At 36.2% G+C, this 17,165-nt stretch overlaps 1 protein-coding gene across 7 annotated transcripts in view; it reads right to left on the bottom strand.

Moving 5' to 3' along the window:
- The window catches only part of LOC110831268 (proton myo-inositol cotransporter-like), a 55,258-nt gene that overhangs the window by 17,924 nt on the left and 20,169 nt on the right, over window positions 1-17,165 (bottom strand). For 5 of the 7 annotated variants that reach the window (XR_015536670.1, XR_015536671.1, XM_087354370.1 and 2 more), the window contains exon 4: window positions 902-1,061. The exons of 1 other annotated variant lie outside the window; for it this stretch is intronic. Coding sequence is in view for 4 of the 6 variants with exons in the window: in XM_087354370.1 (XP_087210496.1) it covers window positions 902-1,061 (160 nt within the window). In the remaining 2 variants the exon portion in view is untranslated. Of the gene's footprint in view, window positions 1-901; window positions 1,062-17,165 lie in introns of those variants that run through there. One more of the 7 variants, XM_087354374.1, reaches the window with a different exon arrangement.

Genomic DNA, 17,165 nt, shown 5'->3' with positions numbered 1-17,165 from the left:
GACACAATAAAGCAAAGCTCCACAATGAAGCATTTATAAAAGAGAAGAACTGTTGATAAACTGAAAACAAAAGAAAAAATTTAATATTTTACAACTGATATATATATATATATATATATATATATATATAGATTAGTAACAAAAATTTGCAAAAAAAAATCGTCATCATTTTAAAGAAAAATTCAGTACATGCAAATGTCCTGCTACTATAAATATGATACCAATGATAAATATAATTATACTGTATGAGATTTCACGTTCTCATGGCAGTGAGTATAAATATGGTGGTCTGTATGTAAGTATGGAGTTTTCCTCCGGGGGCTTCCCCGGTTTCTCCGTGGCATCCCAACAATTACTCCATTCACACACAGAAGAAGGCAATGGCAAACCACTTCTGGATCATCTGCCAAGAACGTATATGAACAGGTCCCAGTCCGAGAAGAGAAAAGGATGGAAGGATCCTGTTCATATGGACCTGTCGTCAGACAGAACACTAAATAAATAAATAAATAAACCTTTGCTACTCATTATAGTATAAACACAAAAAATAAATAGATGCAAAGGTATAAAAAAAATATCAAAATTACAGGCCTGACAATCTAGCTAACATATCCATTACAAATTTGCTGCCTTAATAGCGACTTATTGGGAAATAATAACTCAGATTTAAAATAAAAGTCTGTTAAACTGACTCAAGTATTAGTATGCTTATACAGGACATCTGGTGAGAACTAATAGAAACTACTCTTATATGAAATTTAGGTCTACTCTATAACGCGATACACGTGTGGCAACAAGCAAAACATATATAAATTTACATGCCAAAAATAAGACCATGCAACAACTGAGGATAAAACAGCGAAGCAGTATGGTGTAAATGTGGCACACACAATCCACCAACCTCCAACCATTATGGGGCGCACTGCTGAAAACGCCAGCTACACACGAAGCAATGAACTGTCCCATTGTTATCAGGGCAACATGAGAGGATACAAGTTTCCCACGAAGTCGCAGCGGTGATGACTCAGCTATATACACAGGCACAGTTGACGAGATCATGCCTGAAATCCAACGGCCGGTTCCTCGAATGATAAAGTTATAACAAATCTTGGGGGAAAAAACAAACTTGGCAAATCAGATTTATCCACCTTTGTTTTCATGCAAGCTTATACTCACCATTTTTATAAAAGGATTCACTGACCTGTATCACTCCCGACATAATTAAAATCTAGATTCCACTGTACACTTCATTACAATGTACAAATGAAGTGACGTAATGGTCTTTGAAAAAGTTGTCAGTGGAACCACGGTTCCGGAGAATTTGACGTAAATACGTCTATACGGAAAGGAAGTTTATATATTGGCTTTATTCTAAATATTTCCTTTATACATGCTTTACAATTGAGATAAGTTTGATTAAGACTTTGCTTATTTAACTTGAATTAGTTACGCTTAAGATGGGTCTGTGGTAGCTGAATGTAATGTAAAGTAATGTAACGTAAGATAAGGTAAGGTAAAGTAATGTAATGTAAAGTAATGTAATGTAATGAAATGACCACTAACAAAAATGTGTAATAGCAAACCTGTCAGTATGACAACTAATTACGATAATTCATTCGGAATATTACGTCGCCCTGGTGTCCGGAAAATATGAGTTGTGTGATGAGACTTACGCTATTTCGGGTTACCACTGTTCAGCGTTAACACGTAATAATCTATTTTGCTTCGCTGTGTAATAGTACACGCACGCAACAGGCAATGCGCGACCAGACAGTGTTTTGTTCTAATGCAGTTTTCATACTCTGAACATCGATATGTATCGTGGAAAGTAGGTAATTTTAAATTTTTGATTTTTCTTTCTTTCGAAAGACGTTTCTTAAATTATATTAATCAAATATTATTCCTGTAACGCCTATTAATAATATAAATTTATCGCTGATTTCATATATTATTTATATATACTGATAACAGATATAATATTTTGAATGTCTGAAATTCAATTTATCTATCATGAAATGTAAATTACTTTACAAAGAAGAAGAACACTTTCTTCAAAACAAAAAATGTACAAGATATAAGCAGTTCAGTAAAATCGCATACAAATATCATTTTGAAACGCTACCAATTTGGCATATTATACGTTCCTGAAACAAAAGAATAAATATACGCGGAGACAAAACATTTGCATTTTCCAATGATTCTATAAAGTCTTCTATCTTTGGTTGTACTTATCATAAATTCGAACTGATTCTCGTCAAATAATAATGGAATTTGCTGCAGTCATCTAGAAAGCGTCATGTTATTAAATTTTGGCAATATCCTTCCTAACCCCTGACCTTAAAAAACTATATGCTGTATAATATTTTGAATTTTCATTCTTCTTAGCCTATAATAGAACAAACTATCGATTTCTTCACCCAGTTCTTGTTCCCTCACGATTTGAAAGCTACAACTTTCATGTCGCCCGTTTTCGGAATCCACATTTTTACTGCAAAAACGGCTACAATTCTGTTGCATCAGGTGAGCCAACTTGACTATTTTCTCCCGATCCTTCGAGCACAATGCACACAGTTCTAGTGCAATGGTGAATTTCAACGTGGGGGAGGAACACACTGGCGCATGTCAACTATGTAAATTATACAGAAAGTCACGTGCAATGTCCAGCCCGTGGATCGTAATCTTTTTGCGTGCAAACACGTAATGACGTAATGGGTTTTTTTTTTGTAAAAAAAAAAGAGTTCATGTTATGTGGTTGTGATCTAATTTAAATATAAATTTTGTTCCTAATATATTTTATTAAAACTAAATCCATTCTGCTGTGTGTATGCGAAGAAAGCTGATGTACTATTGTTTTATGTCAAGGCTAATTTTTTCGGTTCAAAGAGGCTATCGACCGAACCGATGGCATGTGTGAATGAATACGTTCTTTTTGTATATGTTTAGGATGTTCTATTAATTTATCTACCACGTTCAGAGTATGTCTTGAGAAACAGCTATCATATGCACTACTTTCTAAGCTTAAAAAAGTGTCTCAACGAAGAGAAATGTATCATTCTTAATCTTATCAACATGGTACTTAGGAAATAAACTACTCACTTTACTAGATATGAAGAAATAATGACGTACTCTACTTAACAAGATTTACAAACTTTGTGTAATTTTCCATCACCAGGATTTATTACAATCATGATACAACATTAGAGGTCAAAGATTGTTTCACATTTTATTTACAGAAGATTTATAAGTTATGCGTAGTTTTTCGTATCTTTAAAAAGATTGCATACAGGCATATCTTCGTTGTGTACCTAAAAATGCAAGTTCTGAAAGTAAAACTAACATACTTATCAAAATTTGTCCCAATTAAACTTAAACTCTTGTTTGCCCTGGTGTTACGTTGATATCCACGATTTAAACTATCACAATCAAAGCTTACTAATGTAAGAAAGCAATTAAGTTGGATCGATCGACTACATGTAAAGTAATTATTAAAGTTGGCCTGTGAATTGAAAATGTGTATAAAATTTATACGAGATGACAGTTTTCAAATCGTGACACTTCCACTATAACAAGGTAAGCCTCGAGCCTCTACGAGTTAATTCTATCGTATTTACATACTTTTTTAACCCAGATTTTAAGGTTTAATCATGCTACAGTTAATAGGTTTGTTGAGACGAAACTTATAATGACGATGAATGGATCTATCATCTTTTTCTTTAGTAATTCATTAAAACGAAGCTGTTAGCTGTCTGACAGTGATTGAAGGGGATATGGAAGGAAGCCTAACTTAAGACACTATTGCGGAATTTCATACATTATCCGTCAAACACAACGGTATGTTACAAACAAAGTTAATATTATCATCACAGTTATTTTATTTATAAGATTTATCAATTAAATATATTGCAGAAAAATACGTCCAAGCTTATTTTCCTTTATCACTTCGTTTGAGGGTTTTCGATCCGAAAGTTATAAGCATTTATGATCTCTCCCATTAGTCCAGCATTTCATGAAATATAAGTTGAAATCGGCTAATTTTCTTGTTACTGATTTCAACCAACAGCTTTACAAGTTCAGAATGCCTAAGAACACATCCAAATCTGCGGACATTTTGTGACGTGTCAACTACAAATATCTAAAGTAAGTTTCTTTCCGAAATAGAAGAACTGTAGTTACAATGAAGCTATTTAACATGGAAATAGGACGACATTAATTTTAAACAGGAATTGTATGCGATGAGCATTGTATGAATAATGTATCGTACTTTGAGAATAAAATTTTCCATTAGTAAGACTTCCCTAAGAGTGCATCATGAATCGGTAACTCGTCTCTGACTTACCATAAAATTACAACACATGAGTGAGTTGTAATTTTATGAAATTTCAGAATGAATTTACGTAGAAAATATTTTCTGCTTTTAAAAATTTAAAAAAAAAAATGAATTTTTTGGGCTAAAATTTATTTTTATCGCAGCGATACTGGGATTTTCCCAAGCTTATAATATCAAAGAGCTTAGTCATATGTATATATCTAAATATTTACGAAATAGAACAATCGATATTTCACACGAACTAGAAACGTAACAAATAAGACTCACTCTAGTACAAAATAAAGACTGACGCTTTCAATAAACAGTGTATCAAATTCGACTCTAAGACTCATTCGATCATACGGAATTCGAACCAGGGTCCTTACGAAGTTTATATAACACAACACAGGATTTATGTGTTTAAAATTTACATTATCGGTTCTTGAGCAAAGCGAAACACTGATGTAAAAGAAATTTTTGTACAATAACATTCAGGGATGACAAATCTTTTCCAGTGCTTCAAGACTACGTAATGATAACGCAGACGTATCGTCGTCACTGTAAAAATTACTGGAGTATGTGTAGGTTCAGAACATGACCTAACTCTTCGCTGAGTGTCTTCAAAAATCTTTTTTATCGCGATAAATATACTTCATGTCATGATTGATACCAGGACCTTTGACATTTCCTAGGCATCCGTCAGTACAGAATACATTTTGTCGGATATTTTATTTGGGACAGAAAGAAACCAGAAGTTGTTTGTGAAGAAACCATCAATGAAATCAGTGGTAATTACGTCTTCTGTGGTAAAATTAACTTCAGGAACAGCTTTATCATAGAGATATACTGAAATAGTATTCATTTTGTATAATTTTTGGCCACTGCTCAAATTATCACTGCACATGGAAAATGAAAATATCCATTTCTGCTCCCCTGTTTGATTGCTCAATCAATTTTTGATATTCTTCTGGTGTCTAAATCATTTTTGTTTTTTGTAAAACTTCTTTGTAAGGTCGAATCCCCTGTCTCAAAGTCCTCTAACAGGAAAATGTTGAGTATCTCATTAGCCGATAACGTTGCAATGAATCTGTACAAACAGAATTATTTCTGGCAAGGTCAGCTGTCGGAGAAAAAAATATTTAGTTCCTTGAAGTCTCAAGTAATTGGTAGTGATGCAAGGAACACGTTTACAGATTGCCTTCCATATTATATTATCGAAGGGATTCATATCTGGGTCGATTCTTGACCATTCCAACATTTGAATAACTACAGAGATGATTCATCACTGCTCTGATAGAATTACATGAAGTTACATCACGCATGAAAATATCATCTTTTTTTTTTTTGAAAACAATCTTTCAGTTTTGAAAACAGTTGTACCGTAACTTGCACGTAACATTAATTAAACATCGTTTCCAAGAAATCACATTCGTCGGAGTATTTGACAATCTGACTTCACGCAGTCAGATGACAGTTCTTCGCCAAATTTGATCCTTAAACATTGACGTTTATCGTAAATTATTTTCACTATTGCTTCATAAGAGGAAAATACCTGTAAAAAACGATACACCCTTTTCAAAATATCGCAAGAAAATTCTTTATTCAAACCGAAACGTCTTACATTCATATTTATCTCACTAAGCCATTTCTAAGGAAATATATTACCTTAGTCCATTATTTTCCTTGTGAGCTCGTGCGAAACGTTTTTCCTTATTGCCTTGGTTTTACCAAAGGACTACGAGTCTTATAATCAAACCCAGAATGACGTCTGCGAACAGATCTGGAGTTAATCTGAGTTCCACCATTGCTCAACTTCATTGTTAAATCTTCTGTTGATCCTCTGCGATTTTTCTGAGAACTTCTTCAGAATTCTGTCCTTTCGATGCGTGATTTTCCTCATGCCCTTGGAGTTGTAATAGTTCTTGAGAAATACGAGTTTACCCAATTCAATCTTCTTGTTCATTCTACCAACATTACGAAGTGAAACCAAACACGAAGCTAAAATTTCAAAAGCTCCCATCACATTTTTTTTTCAAAATAACCTCGATTTTGTATCAATTTATTTTGACTTACGTCACATCTGTCAAATTTGCATGATGATCTACTTTAGATGAAAAAGCAAATGCAACATACGAATAAGACCAAGAAAGAAAAATACTTCGTTAGCAACCTGGACATCCCTGCCTAGAGAATTCGAAATAAAAATATAATGGCTTCATGCCAATGTACGCAGTGTACAAAGAGTTGTAACGTGCTTCAGAGACAAAGAAGAAGGTAAAAACATTACTTAAGATTGTGAGATCATTCCCCATGATTTTAAATTCATGGATCAGAATCCTTCTTCAAGGTAGCCAAGGAACTTCCGGTCTTTCACAAAACTCAAAAGTCCATACTATACCCACATGAGTCCAATGTCTTGAGCCAAACAAATCCTGTCCACATTGTACACCTTACGTCTTTACAATTCACTTCAGTATTATCCTTTAATCTAAGCGAGGACCCCCCAAGTTTCCAATTAAAAACGTGTACGTATTTATTATATGGATCTGAGGTATTCACGGCGATGAGTCTGAAGATTTCTATCTTCTGAGTTGTAGCTCCGTGTAGTTTTGTAGAATTTTACCAGATTTTCAGATGTCCTTGCTGTCTCTATCATCAAGCTAATCTTTCGTCCTGATGACTGAGGCAGCATTAACCTCTGAAGTTCTGGTAAACTTCTACAAGACTACACGACACTACAACCCAGAAGATAGACATCTTCGTGTTTCTAATTACTCATTGCCTTGCACATGTCACCCTGTTTACATCTGTAACCTAAATGATTTTTGGTGACGAACATTTCAGATGACCAAGAATATAAAATAAAAATATGTTCATTCCTTTCATCGTCTTTTCCCTTCGTTTATTCGTCATTGCGTTCACTTTTGAACCATTGTTTTGTAGCAGTTGGCAGAACATCGAAGAATCCTCTCTCTTGGCAAAAGTGTTTTTCAGCAATTAAAACATATTTCAATGATCCCTATTCACGGAAAAATTCAAACACGTTCAAACCCTTAAAACCTGTTCCATAGACAACCATTTTAACGTTGATTTATCACGAATTTCTATTTAATAACGTGTTATAGACCCCCAGCCATTCCGTACCACATCCAGTCAATATGAGCACTGGGATACAGGATTGAATTTCGGTTCGCAGATACTTGTAAGGTATAGTACGTTTTGCCCTGCGCAGGCCGAAATGTTACAATTAACCAAACAACTGCTGAGACTACAGTCAGAGTAGCCAAAGTAGCGTACAACGAAAATGAAGTCCAACTGTGCCAACCGAAGTTTCGAGGTCACATTATCACCACCAAAGCGATACGAATTTGGGGAATTTACCAAAAGTTAATCGCGAAACTACATACTGTATCTCAGATCCGGTTATAACGTTGAAATAGAATTAAAAGCGAAAATAAAACATATTCCCGTCGGTGTTAATCATCATGAGACGGATACGAAGTGACCACTTCTATTGTACTCCTCGGTGGTATTATTTCACTCTCTGGAGTGACGTGTGGGGAGGCAAAATTTGGTAAAAATTGCTATCTTCTGGGTTGTTGCGTCGTGTAGTCTGGTAGATAGTGGACATCTTCCAGACTACACTCTAGAGTTAGAGGCGGCCATGTTGTTAGGACTTGGCGATGTCTTTGAATTAAAAATAAATAAATATAGGGCAAAGTTTATTTTAACTCCAAATCCAAATAGTAACTAGATATCCCACCTTCTTTAATAGTAAATAAATGCATTTGTATTAACTGTTTCGTATAATTAACACTGAACAAGAACTACATCCTTAAGCAGAGTTAAACATTTGATCTTTGTAATGGTGAAGTGTGGTGTTTACTTTGAGGTACGGACTGAAGTATGAAAAAGTATTTAGGAAAGCCCCTAACTTAAAGGGTCTTCTTTTCCTCGTTATTTTATTTCTGTTGACATAAAATTAAATAAATATCCAGGAAAATCATGGATTCACATTAGTATAATCTGTGTACAGCACAACTAAACCACCAAGCAAAATTTATGAACATTTCGGCCAGAGACCAGAAAAATTACGATTTAACTGCCATGGTAACAAAATGCAGCCAAGGGCAAGACGTTATTATTGATTTCCCTTGAAATAATCGCGTGTTGTGTACGGACTTGCTTAGTATACACGTGTCTGATAACGCCACAACGATGATGGAGGAGAATTTCTTTTTTTAAAATATCACGTATTCTACCCTCATTAGCGTTCAGCCGTAACAAAAAAATATTACGTAATCTTCAAACTTCGCAGTTGCAATCTCACGACTACAAAAAATTGGCCACTGTATACAACATCAAAACCGGTTCATTGAAAATACCGCATGGAGAAATTGTACTGACAAGCTCAGATAAAATTTACTATCGTCCATAACGTGTTCAGAAGATTTCAGCCTTCAAGTCAGATAAATCCTGAAGATGGCTGTAGTCTGGTAGAAGTTTACCGACGTTTAAGAGGTCCTTGCTGCCTCCATAATCAGGGTGACTCATCGCCGTTAAAACTACTACAGATAAATCCTGTTCACAACTTCGAATCCTATTTATTTTATATACATTTTCATATATATTATTTAAATCTTGTCCGTCTAATCACAATAAATTCTTATTAAATATTAAAATATTACCATAATTAACATTTAAATATTTAAAATATATTAAAATGATGTTCTCTATCGAAATGTTTAAAAAGTGATGATCTAATGTAAATCGAACATTTCGATAGAGAACATCATTTTAATATATTTTAAATATTTAAATGTTAATTATGGTAATATTTTAATATTTAATAGGAATTTTATTGTGATTAGACTGACAAGATTTAAACAAATATATATTTATCACAATATGACGCAACTTTATCATCTCATACATTTTCATATTACCTTATCATCTACGTCTAGGTCTCCCCCAATGGAATCTTTCCTGAAGTTATTCCATCTAAAATGTTATAGAATGTACCTTTATCATGCAATTTACTGTATACAGAATGAGTTCTCAGTCTTACCGAGATATGAGATTATTTTTAACTGTTATAAACTCGCGGGCCACAAGGTTATGAATTGCTTAAAACTCCATGACAGTTTATTAAAAATAATAGTAAACAACGCGTGTCATTAAAAATTAAAGAAGTTAATGCATTACTCAATAATTTTAACAGACCGTACGTCGTAGTCCAGTGCTTATCACTACTGCTTCGTACTCGACAGACCCCGGATACAAATGTTGGCCCGCAGGCAGAGTTCTTCCAGACAAATGCAGGAAAAATACCTTAAATCAGGCCACGATCGATTCCTTCCAATTCCTTTACAATTTATTATTCACGATTCATTCTATCATTAGACGCTATGTTGTCTGAGCTACTAAGAGTGTTGAAAAATAAATCTTAGATAAATAAATAAACAAAATAACATATTACTTAGATATCTGACACCGCTTTTAACAGATTAATATTTAAGTATCAAGTTCAATGTCTCTTCTTACGATCTGCGTTCATCACTCGTAGAGTTAATCAGTAAGACGTGTCAGAGTTCTTGATTTTATCTCTTGATTAAGCTGAAGAATCAGTTAACAGTGACAGTCAGCGCTAATTACTGATAGATTAATAAAACATGCATTGTGACGTCAGATATGTATATTTCCATCACAAATGACACAGTATAATGTACGCGGGCCGACTAAAACTGCGGTCTCTGATTGAGAAACAATGGTAATAATCTGAACTTATTTCGGGCGATGCAACGGATAAGCTGACTTGAGATGTTTTTATCCTCAGTCATTCAACAACTTCTTACAAATCGACCCCAAACAAAGAAATATTCTATTTGATGTTCACAATTATCCATATTTATTAATACGTCATTTACTTCAAATATATTCATTATTTGAAATAAATTAAAACATATTTATACGTATCGTTTTATCCAAAATTTATTAACTATTTGTAATCATTAAATTTTAAAGATACTTATTCATATTTTTATATGTAATTATTTCATAGTATTAAATTAGTAAATATATAAGTAAGTATAATATAGTAAATTAGTAATAGTAAATTAAAACTAGACATCAATAATTATCTAATTATGAAAATCTAGAACCCATTTAATAGCTACATGTTTACCAATTACTGTCGAATCTTTTGCATAAAAACATTCGATATATTTTGTTTGCCCGACCATAATGAAGAAAACAAAAAGTTATTTAGCTCATTATGGTTATAATTATGGGGTAAAAATATCGCGGCACAACGGTGTGCCACGGAACACTGTTTGCGCACCACAGCGATAGGTTATTGAGAGACAAAGGAAGACGGGTCACTCAGTTGAACAGAAGGGAAGAGACGGCAAGTGAAGTCAACTGAAGAGAACGTAAGAGAGGAGTAAGTGGATAAGATAAGAAGTGAGTAGAAATAAGAGAAGTGAACAGAGGTGAAGGGAGAGAAGAGAATAGAATAGGAGAAAGGTAGAGGCGATAAAAGTAGAGACGAGAGAAGTGCAAAAAAGGAAGGTTATCGGACGACAGGAGAAGAGGCAATGAGAGGAGAATGAGAGTAAAAGAGAGTGACGATGGTTAGGTTAGGTTAGGCTGAGTATCCGCCACCATCCCCTCGCCGCCATGACCGTTCTCGTCGCTACGCTTGGCGTCGTTTTTCTACCATCGTGCTCAGGGTTGTACAAGGGGTTTACCACCTTTCCTGGCGTCTCCTGAAGGCGTCGCGACGCCTGGCGTCGGTTTTCTAGTTGACTGTTCAGCGTCATTCGGCGACTTGTCTGATGTAAAATTGGCGTCATTTCAAGGGTTTGCGATGGAATGCGTCGCGACGCCGGGCGTCGAATTTCGAAAGTCGTTCCAATGCTCACGGAAGGGTTTGGGTCACATTCGTTGGGTCCTGTGATGGCGCCGCGATGATGGGCGTCGCGACGCCTGGCGTCGAAATTTTAAAATCGCTCCCAAAGTTAGCCGATGGGGTTTTGATCACTTTTCTGGTGTTCTGCGATGGCGTCGCGGTGGTAGGCGTCGCGACGCCAGGCGTCTATTTTCTAAAGTCGCTCCCTATGTCAACCGAAGGTTTTGGGTCACATTCCTGGTGGCCTATGACGGCTTCGCAATGGTAGGCTTCGCGACGCCGGGCGTCGAATTCATAAATCCGATCCCAATGTTAACCAAAGAGTTTGTGTGACAGTCCTAGTGTTCTGAGGTGGCGTCCCGACGGCAGTCGTATTACTTTTACCTTCGTTCTTATTGCCATGTGAGGTCTTATCTGCGGTAAATTTGGCGTCATTCGAGGACGCAGAAATGATAGGCACCGAGACGCCTGGTGTCGGTTCTTTAACATCATGCCCAGTGATATTGGAAGGTCTTCAGTCATACTTCAAGTTTGCTGAGTTGGCGAAGGAAAGCACTTGTCACAAAAATGGTCACTATATTTTCAAATCGACGCCACACGTAGTGACGCTGACAGTCGTAACACCAAAGATTGCGACGACTTTAATAGGAGCCAAATTTACCGCAAGTAAGTCTCAGTAAGACATTGGGAACGACACCATATTATCGACGGCTAGCGCTGCGACGTCTTTATTCGCGGTGCCATGACAAGACGCCAGAAATATGACTAAAGACCTTGGAATATATTTGGGCACGATGTCAGAAGAAAGCGAAAGGTGTCACGACGCCTGAAAAAGACGCAAAATATACCGCAAGGTAAGTCTCCATACCTCGTTGAAAAGGAAACTAGAAATCCGACTCTTAGCTTCTCGAAGCCAGTAAAATACCCGATGTCATCGAAGGACGCCAATTTCGCCGCAGACGAGGCTCCGTGTACCAATGGAAATAACAAAACCGACATCAAAAATCGCGATTTTCATGATCGGGAGGACGCCAAAAGACCATATATTTAGCGTACGGGAGCCTCGAGACGCCTTTGAAAATGAAGTTTGAGAAGGGACGCTGATCTCTAAGAAGGAACAGAAGCCATCAGATGACCTGATAACCTATGTGACATGGCTGCGGCATACAGACGCCAAGCGTCACAACAAAAAGAAGTTTGGGAATTACTCTTAACTTAAATATTAACATAAATAAACTAATTTTGTTGATATTATATTAATACGAAAACAAATTTGCAAAAATGAAGCACGCGTCAATCCTAAAGCTCCAAGAACAAAATAAAAATGCAGAGTTATGAAATAAAACATTAAAAATTCAACCCCTGGCTGTATGAACAAGATATATTCATCTTATTTTGTAACGGAGAAGGGCTCTCTCCACGTCGTTAAATTAAACTGGGTTAAACCAGCAAAAAAAAAAGCCAGGAGAGACAACAGTGCCTTTATGAACATTTCTCCGTTAACTTGGAAATGAGTGTTTGTTTCCCTGGCAACGATACAACGTACAAGCCGCTTCTCCAAAGCTATATTTAGGTATAACGTTGGTCTCTTTCATTTATCCAGCTTATATGATGATAAAAGGGTTACAGAAAAGTATCGGAAGAAAAATGAAAACAGTGTCTACTGGTTTAAAATAAATTTCCATCGCAAACTCTAACATAATATGCGGTATATGTATCTGAGGAACATTGTCTACACGAATACTGGTGTCATTCAATGGGAAAGATAGCATTTCGACATAAAGAAACAACCTAATAAGTGATTTTAATTATATAAATCAATCTGGTGATATAATACAATGGATTTCGGAAGAAAAGGCTCTCATCTCAAAACGCCTTATTGTAGCCGTCCAAAAAAATTGCATGTTTCAAGGTCACGTCAGAATCGTACGTTACAACACGAACAGCGGAGAACAGATGGGTGCAGCGTGGCAAAGTTAGCAGAGTCAGAGTTGGTAAGTCAGAAAAGGAGGGTGGGGGAGAAGACCTTTCGTGGCCTCGAGGCAAGCAATTCGCTGACGACAACCAGAGTTCTCTGACACGGCCGCGTTGTCGAAAACTCAGTGTACTGTCATTAATTAATGAGTTTATTAAAAAATTATATCAACGTATACTTTCAATCATGTCTTATTCGGAAGTAACTTACACCGAGAACACCTCAAATCTCACTATGAATACTTATGATCGATAAAAGGCTCTTCTTGACTCATAAAAGGTCACGAAATACATGACGTCCATTGTTCCCTGTAATAACCAGACACTACCAGTTACAGACAGAAAGACTATAATGACAATTTGCTATGCCAACAAAAACTGTGTTGATACAAGTGTTAAAATGAGTGGTACACGCTTCCTAATTACGCCGTTGTCGTCATTAAAAACCTGATAAGCCATTTCTAATCTTGTTTTATTTCGATAACTTTCTGCATCATACATGATTTACAAAAACACGATCACCGTAAAACATTTTTGGAAACTTTGTATCCCAAAACAGAATTTATACGTTGTAATACCGACAGCTTTGAAATAGTTAATCAACAACGTACAGGTTGTCCCAAAAATATGTATACACATATTCAATAAATGAAATAAATACATTTTAATAAACTAAACCATTACATACGTCAGCGTTGGCACTGAGTAAATTAGCTAATCTAGTGTAGTGTTCAAAATGACCACTGTTAGCTTAGTGGCGCAGCTGACAGCTGCGAACAGCTGACTGACAAGCGGCGACCAAATTTACAGTTGATACGCCTGCGTAAGACCATTAAATTTCTTGTCGGAGCTCTGTTAGTGTTGATGGCTTTGTGTTGTACACCGCGTCCTGCAAGTAACCCCACAAGAAAAAGTTTTGTGGGCTACTCAACAGATTCTATGCGTCCTATCCATCTGTCAGGAAAAGCGTTGTCAGAATAGGCCACGATATGTGGGGGGGTACCCAGTATTGTTGATACAACTTGTCCTCAACTTCACACAGCTGACAAATGGCGGAACAATTCCATATTACGTGTACATATTTTTTGGGACATCTGTACATTGACGCAGGAAATACATTTTCAACTACGTTGTTATATTTCTGGTTAAAATGGATGGTTTCATCGATCTAGTGACCAACGTTCTCAATCTTGACAGTTTAAAATAAAGATCAGTATTTATAAGCAAATATAATTTAATATAGGCAACAAGATACACACTTGCATATAGTAATTTTAAAATTTCACCAGCGTAGTAATCTAGAAGGCTGAATATGTTGCAGGGTTAAATGAAATTTGCATATCCCATCAGGGGAAACTGACACATACATGAACACAAAAAATACAAGGTTCTTTGATTTAACGCCTTATGAAGAAATATTAAAATACTTTAAAATTTCCGCGGTCTAATTTATTCACAGTGGAGCCACCTACTTTCGCATAATACAATTCTAACGGAAGTAAATAAAATACTAATAAGAGAATAATCAAAACAATGAACTCTGGATAATGCGTCCTTTATTGTAAATGTAAAAGTGTCTGTCAATACGTGAAGTTAAAAGTCGCTGGGACATGAAGGTATAGAGAGGGCGCAGGAGTAAAGCTCCATCCATTATTTTATTCTGTGGAGGTTTCGATTGTAAATTTCTTTGTTGAAACGATGTTAATTAGATATCCGTCTTCTGGGTTATTGCGCTGTGTAGTCTGGTCGATGTTAACCAACGTTTCAGAGGTCATACTGCCTCCGTCATCAGGGCGATGACGGAGGCAGTATGACCTCTGAAACGTTGGTTAACATCGACCAGACTACACAGCGCAACAACCCAGAAGACAGAAATCTTCATATTCATCGCCCTGATGATGGAGGCAGTATGATCTCTGAAACGTTGGTTAACATTGACCAGACTACACAGCCCAACAACCCAGAAGACAGAAATCTTCATACTCTGATGACGGAGGCAGTATGACCTCTGAAACGTTGGTTAACATCGACCAGACTACACAGCGCAATAACCCAGAAGACGGATATCTTCATACTCACCGCTGTGAAAACCTCAAGTCTTACGATGTTAATTACCTACAGATGCGTTCTTCCAGTTAACTTCCCAGAATTTCTTTGCATCTAATGAAGCATTACTTCCGTTATTGAAAAAACACACGATAATAAAACACAATCACGGGCACAGACGATGATGAATCCTCTTACCACTGTTTATTTATTTATTTATTTAACTACGTTTCATCAGCAGTAGAAATTACGTAACGTTAACCGATATAACACTGTAATTTATTATTTCCGAAGTCTCATTTGTTCCATACAGCCTCGGGGGTCATTAAATTTACCACAAACAAAAATCTAATTTTTTTAAAAAAATGAATCATATTTCAGATTTTTCCACAAACACCTTTCGGCCTCAAAAAATACTGACTGCCCCACCCCCCCGAAAATATTTCTCGTTATTTATAGACTTCGAATGTTCATAACCGCCTTCACGAATATCAGTCTTTATCTTTCGCCAGATTAATTCATCCTATCCTGTTCCTTTAATGTTTATTTTAATATTATCCTTTCGTCTTTTTCCCTAAATATTTTCCGAATAAATTTTTGTGTGGATGTCTCATCTCTTCTATGCGTGTTACATTCCCCGCCCATCATCCTTGATCTGATCACCCTAATTTTATGTGATAAATAAAGTAAACTGTAAATTCCTCACTAAGCAATTTCACTAATTTTCCTTTCAATTCCTACCTCTAAGGGATAATTTTTTTTTAATATCATCTTCTTATACATCTTAAATCTGTTCTTTTTCTTAGGGCGTCAGTCTTAGACCATAACTGTGCTCAAAATAATAAAATATTGTCCAGATTCTTAACATGACCAAAGTATGATAATATGTAAGACTTGAGGTTCTCACAGCGGTGAGTATGAAGATTTCCGTCTTCTGGGTTGTTGCGCTGAGTAGTCTGGTCGATGTTAACCAACGTTTCAGAGGTCATACTGCCTCCATCATCAGGGCGTCATCGCAGTATGACCTCTGAAACGTTGGTTAACATCGACCAGACTACTCAGCGCAACAACCCAGAAGACAGAAATCTTCATACTCTGATGACGGAGGCAGTATGACCTCTGAAACGTTGGTTAACATCGACCAGACTACTCAGCGCAACAACCCAGAAGACAGAAATCTTCATACTCTGATGACGGAGGCAGTATGACCTCTGAAACGTTGGTTAACATCGACTAGACTACACAGCGCAACAACCCAGAAGACGGAAATCTTATGATAATATGATTAGTTATAAAGCCGGAGTTTATAAATTAGGATTATATTTGTATGGTTAACCCTCCTAAGACACGTAAGTTTAATTATTCTGTTTCTTCATCGCAAATCCTCCGAATACTGAGTTTGATACAAGAAACTTGGCGGTTCTTACGTATTGTAGTCATAGCAACTAACATTCCATCTCATTCGTCATGCATCGTGAAAATTCATTTTCATTCAGGAATGTCCTGTCGTAACAAACAAGCTTACGCAATACGCAGTTCAACTTTGTATTTTCTTGAATTAGACTAGAATTCTTATACCTGCCATGAATGTATTTCTTATTTTAGTGTTTGACGTCGCACTGCGTCACTCTGTGACTGTTTCTATTCATATATTTAATCCAGAAAATGGCAAAAAAAAACCAGACGCAAAAGTTTATCTGAAAGATCTGATTTGTGAAGCTTAAATATAAGTCCATATCGTACGCGTGTATGACATGCTTACTGTAAACATTATGACCACACCCAGACACGGAATATGCTATTTCAGACACTCAAGATGATTATATTAAGAGTATTATACGTATAACTTTGTTAATACAACATAATGCTAACGTCGTCCTAATTCGTGTTCAAATCTCGAAACGGATTTCCATACTAGGGTTTTACGTA

This window comes from Zootermopsis nevadensis, unplaced genomic scaffold (genome assembly GCF_977971745.1).
Source record: "Zootermopsis nevadensis isolate Lab colony 2312 unplaced genomic scaffold, Znev_1.0 Znev_ptg000023l, whole genome shotgun sequence".
NCBI classification, from domain to species: Eukaryota; Metazoa; Arthropoda; class Insecta; order Blattodea; family Termopsidae; genus Zootermopsis; species Zootermopsis nevadensis.
This window is presented reverse-complemented; position numbering and strand designations above follow the sequence as displayed.